Genomic DNA, 14,714 nt, shown 5'->3' with positions numbered 1-14,714 from the left:
CAGCACCATCAAGGCTCTGACCACAGGTCTTCTCTACCTACTGTCATTGGAGAGAGAGACAGAAAGAGAGAGAGACAGAAAGAGAGAGAGACAGAAAGAGAGAGAGAGAGAGAGACAGAAAGAGAGAGAGAAAGAGAGAGAGAGAGAGAGAGAGACTATCTAGTTATCCATACTAGTGCAGTGCATGTTTACTCACTCACTGTGTTGGACTTTCACTCACTGGGTGCAGTGACACAAACTCTACCGGGTCCTACTCATAGCCTCTGCAGGGAAGGATTTATGACATCACTGATGATGTCACATTTCTGCAGGAAATCCGATCGGTCGAATTGCTCAATATTCGGCCGGCAAGTTCGAAGTCAATCGGACGAACGGTTCTCGAGATACGCGAAGGACACTACACAAAAGCACGCAGACGGCCCTGCCTTTATAAGATATATTATATTCATAAAATATTCAAATATTGGGATGGGCCATCAATTTGGAAATAAGGCCGATTGCTCTTTAAAACTTGAGAACTTTCATCCGATAGTGATGTGTTTGCACCTGTAGCTTCAGTCAGATATGAAATCATTGACTTTGGTGCACCTGGTCCACCACATGTCACTCCTGGCGACTGAACGCCAGGAGTGTTCTGTTGCCACTGTCTCACGCAGAGATGCATAGTTATGACATTTTTTTTCTAATATTTCTTTCCCGATTTTTTTATCCCATTATTATCCCCCATTAGTGCTAATTTTTAATGTATTTATCCTGGTTGCTGCTCCACCCTCTGCCGATCTGGGGAGAGCCGAAACTGGCTCCATGCTTCCTCCGAGACATGGGCAGTTGCCAGCCGCTTCTTTTCACCTGACAGGGGAAGCTTCACCGGTATAGGTCATAGCACGTGGGAGGATCACGCTATTCCAACGAGTTCCCCTCCCTCCGAACAGGCACCCCTAACGACCAGAGGAGGCACCACATCAGCGACCAGGATATTGCATGTTTTGGTGTGGGGTTCCTATATGAAGAAAACCTCCAGGGGGCACGGGGAGAACATGCAAACTCCACACAGAAAGGCCCTTTTGACGACCCCACCCGGGCGGTGGGCACTCGAGGACATGCGGACGGGCACGCACTCCTTCAGCGCTCACAGCGTCCCAGGTGGGAATCGAACCCAGGACCTTCTTAGCTGTGAGGCGACAGCGCTTACCACTGCGCCACCATGCCCCTATAGTTATGACATTTTAAACAAACACTTTGCAACTGAAGTTCTATCCGTGTGCTCAAGTTGAAAACACTGCATTTGTGTTACTTTCAACCCCTTCGTAGCTTTATTGTATCACACGCCCTCCATAGTGCCCCCGTGCTGTTTTATAGCCACAAGAAAGGCAGAGCAATATTCCATGGTCACGCACAAAACACATGAGCACACCACCGGAAGACACAGTCGTACAGTTGTTTGTCTATTTATACAGATACACTATTTACAACACAACCCTTCACAAAGCACTGTAAAACAACATGAAAACTGGTTTGTAATAATAAATAAAGGCACGGAAATATACACGTGGTGGTTCTACAATCACATACTGACACCAAATCCTGACACTGCTTAAGCAGAGAACTCTAACAGTTTCAAACTTTTCACTATGCTTTAGCATTTATGGTGTCTGTAAAAAAGACAGAGACAACTAGAGACAACTCAAGCATTGGCATAAGGACTTCTTTACGACGCCCATGAGGGACGATACAGAAATGTACTACATGGATAAATTCAAGTGTCATATTTCAGCGTTAAGCACAACACGATCAACCGGGCCATTTCATTTTGATCCGAGTGCTTGCAAGGATAATTACAACAACGTTAGTTATTGTGAAAGACCTCGTATGACTGGGCACAGACCAAAAGAAAGGTCCTCCAAAATATGTGCTGGTAATCGTTGTCAAGACAAAGCTAATCTAACAGCAAGCTGGTTGTATTTGGTTTGATCCGCAATTACTTCTTAATAATAAGCTTCCTATACCACGGAATGTTCCATTACATGCTGGTGGATAGTTGTGGTTGAATTAAGGATGTTTTGGTTTGACCACTGGAACCTCGGGTGGTTCAATCTACATGCTGCTTCGATAAAACCATACAGCCGCAACGACATCTCCATTCCTTCCTAAACAACAACACAAGTCCTTCAACAACAGCAAGAACAGATGAAAGTTAGAGGCAGATAGTCTGAGAAACCTCGGAGCGGATCCCTTCCCATCATCTCATCATCTCTCCTCATCCTTCAACTGTAATGTGCTTTGCTTCACGTCACGCTCACCTTGTAAACAAGCAGAGCTGGTCTGATGGATGGAGGAGGACCACTTCGTTCCCTGGCCAGACAAGAGAGGCAGCCTGGTGTCTTAGGCCCAATCCCAAGACAGCCCTCGCCTCTACAACTCAGTCCTTAAGCATCCGTTTTGCAGGTGAACGTGTGTAGGTCAAGAAGCTATGAACCCTTCTTCTCAAGTAGGTGGCTTTGAAATGTTTCTGTGGCACTTGTAAATATGTCCGTATCGCTGATTTAGACAGCTTGGGAGCCAAAGTCGCAGGCAAGTCTATATGAGACGGGACTCTTTCTAGGGTAGCATAGCGAGCTGAAAGAGTTCTGACGGGGCTAGGTGTCCTGATTCTTGTTGGGATAGAGGGGCTAGGTGTCCTGATTCTTGTTGGGATAGAGGGGCTAGGTGTCCTGATTCTTGTTGGGATAGAGGGGCTAGGTGTCCTGATTCTTGTTGGGATAGAGGGGCTAGGTGTCCTGATTCTTGTTGGGATAGAGGGGCTAGGGTGAAGCAGTAGGGCTAGATACTGCAGCCCTCCAAACAGAGATGTTTCAGAGGCACACTCGAAAGCGAAAGAAATCTCCCAGAATGTCATCTGCAAGATGGCGGGCTAAAACCACAAATGTAAGTAATAATACGTATTTTCTTGTGATAACCATCATATTATCCTAGTGTCATGTCATTTCAATGTATGATAGACATTTTCTTTATAATAACAAGCATAAGAAGATAAATCACTAGTATGCTGATGTCTCCGAAATGTACTGCCATGCACAAAATCAGCCATAAAACAATGTTGTACATGGAACAACGTCGCAACATTAGCTGGCTAACAGCGTTACAACATTGTTTTAAGGGGGAACATGGAACAACGTGGCAACATTAGCTGGCTAACAGCGTTACAACATTGTTTTAAGGGGGAACATGGAACAACATGGCAACATTAGCTGGCTAATAGCATTACAACATTGTTTTAAGGGGGAACATGGAACAACGTGGCAACATTAGCTGGCTAATAGCGTTACAACATTGTTTTAAGGGGGATCTGCACTTTTCCCTCTTTGATGGATAAATAAATTTGATGCAAACTCGTGGCGTTTGTCTGTCTAATGATGACGTACCAGGGTCTCCAGGGGTTGTCCCATCAGGGGAAGATTTCAACCACTGCCGCTTGTAACTCTGTTCCGAGGGGCAGGTTGAAAAGCGAGGGGCGCTCCAAAACCAAGTTGTGGGGGTCAGAAGGAGAAAATGGGACTGGGCCTCAGAGGTTTCGGCTCCGCCCCCCTCCCTCTGTGGTCATTTTCAATATGGAGCTCGATTGACAAGATGTGGACCGGGACAGAGACGAGAGAGAGAGACGGGCAGTGAGGGGACACAAAGAGGCAGATTGATGGAGACGGGGGACAGGTGTGGCAGCAACCAGGCACCTGTTATACACACACACACACACACACACACACACACACACACACACACACACACACACACACAACAAATGAAAAGAGACATTGGACACCCTGTGTTGCCTCAAGCTAAGGTGCATGACACATAGTACTTGTGACGCTGTAAGGCTGAGTCCAAAGTCAACCTGTGACCTGGGTCACATGTCATTCTCTCTCTCTCACTCTCTCCAATAAATCTTGACGTATTGTTGTTGTCCAACAAAGAAGAAATGCTGTGAAAATGGTCTTTCAAACACAAAGAAATGACAGAGGGCAAAAGAGTGAAACGCTTCCTCAAGCCGCCCTGGGTTCAGCCCGATCCTTCATGAATGTCTCCCCCCGCCAAGTGGCGGGTTTGTGTTCCTCCCACTCTCAGAGGTACACAATGTTCTCCTCCCTGCCCTCCTCGCCCCCACTGTCTGTTTCCATGGAAACCAGCACGCTGAGGTCAAGTTGAGGGTCATGGGGATGGGGGAGCGCCGGATACTGGTCAGCCCCCGCTGCTGCTGACGCCCAGGCCTCCCTGATGTAGCTATGGCTGTTTACATCTGAGTGGACACACAGAAAACAGAAAGATATTGTTTGAAGGTGAGACACTAGAGGTGAAGGGTCAAAACAAAACAAAATAAAAACTAATGGATGACAACATGAAACTTCCCCAGTTTTTTGTATTACAAGTTTTCTAAATTTCTATGTTCAAAATATGCAAATTATGCATTATATAATTAAATATATATATATAATTTGCATACATTTCCAGAACAGAAATCTGAACATTGGAAAAAGCCAGGTTCAACATTGTTGTTTCATTTTAACAACACTGTTAAATAATAATAATGCCATGTTTTTAGGAATAAAATGTTATATAAATCAGGCTATCAATGATATATGAAGAAACAAACAAACAAACAAACAAACAAACAAACAAACAAACAAACAAACAAACCCCTCTGTAAAAACCTTCAGAATATAGATAGGAATAAAACTGGAAAGTTTGGTCTATGTAAGTGCTACTGAAGTGGAGATTTCTGGCTCAGAGTATGAGAAAAAAAATCATTTTGAGAAAACGGCCTTTAACACTGTTACTGTAACACAAAGAGTACAGCAAGTGCCGTTGCTACAGGCATTTGATACATTAATATATTATCATCTAATTATCTGTAATGAGAAAACGAAAGAAAAAAAACACACAAAATGAAGACGAATGGAAGGGGAGGCAGTTAAATGGCACAGTAGAGTGTGCGTTCAAGCAGAAAAATACCCCCGAACAGATTATAAGCCAAGAGACAACATCATCATTTGGTAAGCACCGATAAATAATCACCAGGATGGGATGTTTAATGAGCTCAGTCTAATCGTTGAGCCCATTCATCTCATCACTAACTGCGTATAGATCAACCGCAGCAGCTGCAGGCGGAGTCTGCTCCTCTACTGGAGTATTAGACAGAATGAAAACAACTCCAAACAAACAAATGCTTTCTCTAGTCATCCATCACTTCCCCTCCACTTAGATGAGTCACTCTTGTGATGATCATTGTCAACGTCATCATCACCGTTAGGCTGTGATGACACCTGCCTCCCACAGGGGGGTGGGTTGTGTTCCCAAAGTATAATAAGATGGGTTTTTTTTTTTTGCGGGGGGGGGGGGGGGCGGCTGTTTATAGCATGTTGTGCCCATACTGTACTGTAGGTGGGTGCTGTCTAGCGTCAGGGCAGGTGTGCTGTCGTGCATTGCAGTAACAGATGGCGTGAACTATAAATTGCCTCTTTGTGTCCCTGTAGGAATGTGTCTCTCTGTGATTAATTATACGCGTCCTTGTTGGAGGGAGCGCTGTTAGCCGTGATATAGGCGCTGGCTCCGCCCTCTGATAGATGAGACAGGAGTGTAGCACTCACTCTACTATACAGCTTGCAGGTGTTCGCTCACTTTTTGGACATGACATGAAATATGACATTTCAGAGATATCAACGTTTTATGTCAGGGGTCCTCAAGGGGCGGCCCGCAGGCCAATTGCGGCCCGCAGGAATGTTTTCTGGTGACCCCGCGATGAGTTACAGTACTGTAGGTGACATGATGGTATTTGGCGTGATGCTCGATAGGTTTACTGTCTTTCAGACGGAGTTTTACAGCGGGAGTGAAGCTTCTGGTATCATATGAAACTAAGGCCTAAGGCACTGGTACTGTAGCAACCCTCTCATGCTAGCTTGTCAGGAGGGTGGGTAAATAATGCTCTAAAGTTATAGGCTCAAGTTTGGTGAGGGAGAAACCATTTTCAAAGGGGTCCTGTTTTGTCCATGTGAGGCCATTTACACCTGGCGTTAACATGCGTTTTCTGCAATCAGATTGCAATCAGATTGTGCTTGACCACATTAACCTGATTCCATTTACACCTGGCGTTAACATGCGTTTTCTGCAATCTGACGGCAGAAATGGTTGTCCTCTCAATCCGCATAAAGTTGCTGTATCCAGATTGAGAGGACACATTGCATTCACTTGTGTTCAATGTGTACACAATGCATCCCTGACCACCTCCGGAGGTGGTTTGGCCGATCAGATTGCACTCCTTCTTCAATGTGTTTTGGGGGTGTTCACACCTGGCATTTCAAGTGATAAAACACAATCCACAATCTGATCACAGAAAACGCATGTTAGCGCCAGGTGTAAATGGCCTCTGTGTGTCAGTTTTCTTTCTCTTGGACGGCCCTCAATCTAATGTTGAGTCCCTAAATTGGACCTCAGTCATCAAAATAACAGTTGGTGTGTTATTCAAAGCAGGTAAAACAAAATGGAATGGTGGTTCTTAAAATGCCTCTGGTGTCTAGTACAATATGGAGCTTTGTGCTGCTGTACAAGTATAAGTATAAGGTGTGAATGAATCTACCGTACATAGAGCACATGAGTTTGATCTCTCTTTTCTTCCTCAGCTACTCATAATGCTCCCAGTCTTTCATGAAGAGGCGAGCATCAAAAACCCGCTTCAATTCATCAGATCCGAAGCCATTTCACAAATTCCATCCAACTGGTTCTCCAAGATTACACCGTTCAGAAACACATTATGGAGATCCACTAAATGAAAAAAGTGTGTGTGTGTGTGTGTGTGTGTCTGTGTGTGAGAGAGACAATCCTCACATGCTCAGGTGAGGATGAGAAGCAAAATCATATTTTTGCTCCATGCAAATGAGAGCACAATGGAGAATTTGCATTTGAAAGAGATTCCGTTCCTTTTTGTGGTGAGATACTGGGCTCCTCTAGCCTGGCTAAGGGCTCCTCCCTCCACAGATCTCGGTCGGCACTTGATCCAGCGGCGACGACACACAGGGGCTTTTTTATAACAGCAAGAACGTACGCCAAACGAGCCAACGATGCCCTGCAGTGGTTGGAATTGAATGGGGAATGAGTGGAAGATTGGGGAGTTGCATTGTGGGTGAACGATATCGGCGTAATAGAAACAACTGTGAGCGCTGCAGCACACGCGTCCGATTAAATAAAGCGCAAAGTGGACAAGATAACTGCGTTGTGAGGCCATCATGAGGCCTCACAACGCGGCTAAATACGCACTCTGCGTCTTGTTAACGAGTGACTCAGGTTTCACTGGGGCTCGAGTGTGATCAATAACTAGGAAAGGTTCATAATAATCAATAATCACCGAGGAAGAGATTGTGCTGCCTGCTAATAGCAGGTAAACAATGCCACCCTGTCATTGGCAGTTAACAGTGAGGAGGAATAAGTCACATGTAACCAGCTGGAAAGTCACGTGACTGTTCAGCTCTATAAGTCACATGTAACCGGTGACCCCGTCTAGGGACGCACGGTGATATCGGCACGTCATCGGTATCGGCCGATAAAAAGGCTTTAAAGTGAAATATCGGCAGCGGCTTGAAACCAAACGTTTCTGCTGATATGACAGGCCGATAAAATTACACTTTAATTTTGCCCCAAATGCTCGTCAAATTTGCCCTGGTTGCGGAGGCCATCTTCAGGATTGTCTCAGCCTGTTTAAGTAGGAAGAATCTTACAGTTTTGTTTAAAAGAAAATGTTAAAGTCCCTGGAAACCAAAATCCACAAAAACGTTCTAACTATGTTATTTAGGGTCTTATGTTAGTAATGTTGTGCCTCAGAAATTATTATACATTACTTTCAACCCAAAGCCTTAAAATCGACACTTTTCTACAAGATTCTACAAAGTACTTCCTCATTGAAGACAGCAGTGCGCGAGGTGCTAAAACGCAGGAGCTTATGACGTCATAAGCTCTATATAACCTTTGTACACGCGCGCAATCTGCCCTTCTCCTTTTGTCCGTTCTTTGCCCCCAGTGACAGCGCTCCCTCAGTGTCCGTCTGCCTCCCACTCTGTGCCGAGCGCTATGCTGCTCTCTCTCTCTCTCTCTCTCTCTCTCTCTCTCTCTCCTCCTCTCTCTCGGGACTAGAGAGAGCACAGAGAGAGACACACACCCTGGTGACGCGAGGTTACTCACACATACGCACACACACACTGCGCTGTGCAGTCGCAGCAACATCTCTCCCTCTCCGAGCAACGAACACACGCACACACACACACACACACACGGTGTGTGTGTGTTCGACACACGCACTGGATCTCTCTTTCTCCGTTTCCCTCCCCCCCTCTCTCTCTCGCGCTCTCTCTCTCTCGGAGGAGAGAAATGTGCCTGCTGCAGACGGGACACGCCCACACAGTCCGCGGGAGAAAATACACTCTAAAAAGTAATTGATTCTCATGACTTTTGCCAGACTGTCAAACCTAAATTTATATACTTTGCGACGTTCATCATCGTTCAAATTTGGCTGGTGGCTTATTAACATAGGGTCCTGTGATGTGATGAACTCAAAATGAAATATGGCCTGTTTTACAGAACCTAAGTTGAAGTAGTTTGTTTATTTTGCCCAGTGAATGTGTCCATTTTGAAAAGCATTGTATTTATGTCTGCATCTGCCACTGGCCATCATGATAAGAGTAGACATAATAATGTGTTAATTCCACTACAGGAGAGACTTGATGTTCTCTGAAATTAGGTGGGGGAAAAAAATGCACGCATATATCAATATCGGCATCGGCAATCGGCGAGAAGAGTTTGACAATATCGGCAATAAATCCAATATGGTGCGTCCCTAAAGCCGTCATGCTCTTTCGCCTTACATGTATTAGGAGTAGGGATGCACCGATCCACTTTTTTCACTTCCGATCCGATTCCGATACCTGAATTTGGATATCTGCCGATACCGATATTATGCCGATACCAATATTTTTCTTGAATATACAGTATAGGCAAAGATTTGGCCAATTAAAGTTTTTTTTTAACATATACCTTGCAAAAAGCAGACAAAATTAAGAAAATATACAAGGCAAAGAAGGATACTATTATACATTATTACACAAATTACGGCCAGCTGTGTGCTGGAATTGCAAAAAAAAAAAAAAAAAAAAAAAAAAAAAATCCAATTCCGATCCGATCCGATCCGTGAATTAGTGCCATATCGGATATTGGATCGGATCGGCCCCATCCCTAATTAGGAGGAGTGGAGACATGACGGGATCGGGAAGCAGGGCTGAAAAAAGTGCGACGCCTGAATGTAGCCGACACCTGGCGAGTGAAATACAGATGAATACCTGTCTGCATCTCTCTCCTCCCCCTTTCCCTCTCTCTCTCTCCTCCCCCTTTCCCTCTCTCTCTCTCCTCCCCCTTTCCCTGACGTGATGACAAGTCATGCTGTAATGAGTTTTGTAAAGATTTTTAAGATCGATGTTCCAATCAGTCAGCCATCGCCTGTGAACTGTGATTCACACGCTGTTGTCTGCCCCTGCCAGTCGATAGATAGAGAAGCCATTGATTTTCCCTTTCCTTGGCAAGCGGGGCCCGGCTAGCTGCTGGCTGGTGCAGGTGTGTGCGTGCGTGCGTGTGTGTGTGCGTGTGTGTGTGTGTGCGTGCGTGTGTGTGTGCGTGCATGCGTGTGTGTGTGTGTGTGTGTGTGTGTGTGTGTGGGGAGGGGGGGGGGTTCTTTGTCAGGAGACACTGATTAACTGAGAGGAAGGACAGGCAAGGCCTCACCGGGGAAACAGCCATAGCCTTGAGTCATATGTGTGTGTGTGTGTGTGTGTGTGTGGGGGGGGGGGGGGGGGGTAGAGCAGTGTACAGCAGGGTTTGTTTACATTCTCACAGGTAGCAGATCTCTCATTTGTTGAGCCGGGGAGACATTATGATCACCTGACCTACTGTGACTGTTCACTTATGCCTAAATGTCCCACCATAATCACCACGATATTTTGAACAGCCAACCTATGCTAAATTGGGTCATAAATTAAGCTCGTTAATGCATTAATTATTAACAAATATTTCTGTCAACATACTTGTCTTTACACGTTCTCAGTGATGAGTTGATGTCTCTCAGACTCAAATCTGACAATATTTCTCAGATATAAAAGAGATTTCATCTGCCATTTATTTTCGAATTGACATCGAATCGAGCGCACGTAGTGTAGTTTTGATGCTTATAAAAATAGTTTTACTTGGTGAAACCAAGCGATTCAGCTATATTTAGAATGAGAATGAGGACCAGACTCCAGCTCATACAGTTGAAGGTTATGCACCGTGTACATTATTCACAGGTCGGGCTGAACAGGATATATCCTTCTGTTTCCACTAAGTGTGACAAATGTAAATCGGAGGATGGGACTCTAACCTCTTCTGGTCATGCTCCAAGTTGCAAAACTTCTGGGAGACAATATTTCAAATGTATTAGTAAGCAACTCACTCCTGATGGTAATCTGGCTATCCTGGGCTGTTCTGATGACTGCTCTCAACTACCATTATGACAATCAACTGGCTCTCATCAGAATCAGCATCAGAATGATTTTATTCGGCCATATTATGTTTGCACATACTACACACGGAAATTGTCTTGGTGTAGAAGGTGCACACGTTACATGAGATATAAACCACTCGGTACAATACAAAGAAAAATACAATAACAACACAATACATAATATGCATACGTTTAAACATTATACAGCCAAATGTGGCAGAGTACACATTTAGCAAGGCAAAGTGACAGTTACAGTACAAGGTTGGCAGTAGTACACTTTCCAGAGTTGACAATTGTAGCTAAATATATACACGATACAAATAAGAGTTAACAGGATCTATTCACAGGTTATATGCATGAATTGCATTGTATTCTATTGTATTGCACATGTTTAACTGCCAAGGGAGGTAGGAGGTGCAACATCAGTGTGTGTGAGTTTGTGAGTCTCACAGCCATGGGATATAAACTGTTCAGGTAGCGTGAGGTTCTGGTCCTGATAGACCGGAACCTTTTGCCGAGTGGAAGTCGCTTCTTGGTCCTGGCGTTGTACAGGTCCTGGAGGGATGGAAGGTTGGAAGGCTGCAGCCAACGATCTTCTCGGCTGACCATACGATCCGCTGCAGTCTGCCTCTGTCCTTAGCGGTGGAGGCGGCGAACCAGATGGTGATAAACGAGGTGAGGATGGACTCAACGATGGCTGTGTAGAACTGGACCATCTTTTTCCGCGGCTGTTTGTGTTTCCGCAACTGCTGCAGGAAGTATGGGCCTTCTTGGTGGTGGCAGTGATGTTATTTTGCCACCTGTGTGTATGTCTACTGTATGTTTGGCATGGTTATAGCTAAAAAGGTAATATTGGCGGAATGGAAGTCTTCATCCCCTCGTGGCTCAATGATATGATTTCTTGTTTACTCTATGTCTAACTGTCGCTCTAAGTTTACAAAGATTTGGGGACCCTTTGTTGACTATAATATCAGGGAGAAGGGTTTTTAACGAACGATGTCTGTGTTTTGATGGACTTTGAGTGGCCACATGCTTGATATGACCCTCTACAATCAATAGACTACATATTTGTGTTTATTTGCATTTATTTATGTATGGTATGTTGTCAGCCTTCTTGGTCTCCTCTGCTGGTCACTGCTACAGTAGCAGTGGTTTTTATGTTTTGGTCTGAGTGAAATGTTCTATGGTCTCTCCTGTTTCTAAATACAGCTGAAACTATTTTTTATAAGCATTATATGAAATGTCTACGGGAAAATAAATGGTGGATGAAATCTCTTGGTGCGTATGCCTAACCTGGAAGTGGGCGTGACTTTGGCTCCCTATTGTAGGTAGAGTTAAAACTATGATCAAAACAGTCATTCTTCTATTCTCTTGTGTTAACATCTTAAGAAATTAAATAATGCAGAAGCTTAAAATTCATCACTTTGCTGGGGGCCCCCTGTAACCCCCTCAAGGGCCCCCCCCCCGCTGGTGGTCCCCAGACCCCCACATTGACAACCAGTTCTATGTGGTATCATATGAACTCTTGAAGCACTAGGTTTTTGCTGAAATGTTTTTCAGCATTGTGACACAGAATCTGCTCACAGATCATCTCCTCTATAGGGGGAACCTGTGGTGTACGTATGGAGTTTCTATCATGTATTGTTCTTGAGTTATTGTGTTCACAAGAATGGCTGCAGGGTGACCAGGTGAGCGGCTTTGTGCAGGACTGCAGGTTTATTTATTATCCCTTGTCCCGGCGCGTCTCACAAATTGAGATGACGTCCCGCATTTTGATTGGCTGTCGTTTCTCTCCTACAGTCAAACCACTGGAGGACATGCAGAGGCTTTTCTCACATCTGGCTTTTATCCAGTGGCTGTGAGGAAAGCAGGGAAGGCTGTCATCATGGGGCTGTGCCAAACAAACTGCAGGACATGTGGGTCAAGTGCAGCTTAACCTGTCGCTAGTCTGTATGTAGCGCTCTGCATACTACATAACTGAGTCTGTGCCGCTTCACAGCCACAGCTGGTATTTGAGGGCGGGTCTGGGGGGGGGGGGGGGGGGGGGGTTTGAAATTGAATGAGTGACAGGTCGTAGCACCAATGAGAGAGTAGTTTGAAAAATGGGCTGTGCCTCCTGTGCCGTCACTGATCGCAAAGTCGTTACTGATTGGTGAAGGGTGAATCCACCACTCGCCAATCACTGGCCAAGTGAACGGGTCACTTCCTAGTACACCAGCTGGCTGAGAGGAGTGTACCAAACTACACACCCTCTACATTTTCGTGACTGGATCTGACATGGTTTTGACACTATCGCGTTCGTAAAATCTATCCACAGACGGACGGACAGACAGACTCACAAGGTGAAAACAATACCAGCCATCACTGTCGCGGCTGGTAATAACTAGCGTTTACCACGTTTACCACCTGAGTTTGCGAAGTTTGCAAAGGTCCTTAGGGATGGCACTCACTGAATGACATCATTGATGACCTCACTCACTGTCACTGATGACATCAATCACTGGTGACACATCACATCTGTCATGGACACTGTGTGGCAAACTCAGCCACAAACTCAGCCACACAGTGCCCGCAGCTTGGGCAAGACGGCGCTCCTTTCTAGCGTCCCTCCTACTGTGCCTCGTCCTCCTTCCCCTCCTCCTCCTCCTCCTCATGGCTCATTTCTACCGTACCTCGTCGGTTTGCCCTCCAGGCGCAGACGCAACTTGGTTGCTGTGCAGTTGAGCAATAGTCTGCGGCACGCTCTCCGCTCAGAGATGGGAAAAGTATTCTTTAGAAGTACAGTTTAGTAGAAGTACAGTTACTTGTCTAAATAAAGACTCTGGTAAAAGTAGAAGCACTGATTCTACTTGTTTAATCAAGTAAAAGTAAAAAAGAATTACAGGCTCTGAAATGTAATCAAGTATAAAAGTAAAAAGTATTTCTCCCGACTGTTTCTGTGCAAAGCTAACTGAACCTCACGTCACAACATAAACAGAATTTCTGGGGTGGGGACTCTGGAGACGATGAACCGAGCACACACGGACACAGTCCAAACAACGCTCTCCAAGTAAAAAAACTCGTAACGGACAAGCCCGTCTTTTATTGTCACACGAACACCACAATACATGCATGCGGCCACAACACACTCATGCTGACGGTGGCCGGTGAAAAGTGTCCTCTGCATTTAACCCATCCAGGCATGTCCTTTCCTCTGAGGGGCAGGCCAGGAGCAGTGGTCGCTTTCTCGTACAGCGCCCGGGGACCAACTTCGGATGTTGTCGTCACTGGTCGGATGACGATGACGATCTGATCTTCTGCATGTTTTTAGTGGGGGGGTTATATACGGAGGAACCCCCTGGGGGAGCACGGGGAGAACATGCAAACTCCACACAGAGAGAAAGGTCCTTACGACGAGATAACCCACCTGGGCAGTAGGCACTGAAGATATGGGGGGAACACAACCACAGCGCCCACAGTGTCCCAGGCGAGAATCGAACTCAGGACCTTCTAACTGTGAGGCGACAGCGCTACCGACTGCGCCACCGTACTAGTAGGATTGGCTACAGGTGGTGTATGCTGATGGTCTCTAATCTCTGGTCCTGGATTTGTTTGAAACACAGTCACTGAAGAACTAAATCTAGGAAATGAAAAATAATCTGACTCCCTTCATGCTTCAAATCAGTTTTGGTGGAGCACGAAGTCCTTCATCACTTGTGTTAGTGGTAGGGAGTCGGCTTGGTTCAGGCGATGTGTGCCCAGCGCTTGGTGGATCCGGATCCGACACAGGTGGGGCAGACTGCGAGGACATCTCTTGGCCTCCAGAAAGACCCCGAGAGCCTCGGGATCTGCCCTCACCTCCAGCTCTGACTGTTCTGTAGTCACCTGGGCCGGGTCAGCGCCGTGGTCCAGCAGCAGCTGGACGAAGGCTGTGTTGCACCTGTTACGCAGCACCACCTCCAGCAGGAGAGAAGCCACGTCACGGGTCAGAACGCCAGCGGCCTGGAGCAGCAGGCGGAAGCAGTCCAGGTGATTTCCTTCAACACTGATGTAGAGAGGGGTGAATGAGCTGCGTATGTTTCTGTTAGGCTCGGCCCCGGCTTCCAGGAGGATCCGGACACAGTCCAGGTGACCGTAGCACACGGCACAGCAGAGAAGCGTGTAGTCCTCC

The 14,714-nt window shown here is 45.9% G+C and overlaps 1 protein-coding gene across 1 annotated transcript in view; it reads right to left on the bottom strand.

The window, feature by feature from the left end:
- Nucleotides 1-4,115: 4,115 nt before the first annotated feature.
- arhgef28a (Rho guanine nucleotide exchange factor (GEF) 28a) overlaps nt 4,116-14,714 on the bottom strand; it is a gene marked incomplete at its 3' end in the record, with an annotated part of 71,149 nt that continues 60,550 nt past the window's right edge. The window contains exon 33 of the mRNA XM_083641105.1: nt 4,116-4,291. Coding sequence (XP_083497231.1) covers nt 4,116-4,291 — 176 coding nt within the window. The remainder of the gene's footprint in view (nt 4,292-14,714) is intronic.

The sequence above is a fragment of the Poromitra crassiceps genome (genome assembly GCF_964638095.1).
Source record: "Poromitra crassiceps genome assembly, chromosome: 8".
Lineage (NCBI taxonomy): Eukaryota > Metazoa > Chordata > Actinopteri > Beryciformes > Melamphaidae > Poromitra > Poromitra crassiceps.
The sequence above is the reverse complement of the archived record's forward strand: the minus strand, read 5'-3'. Positions and strand labels throughout refer to the sequence as shown.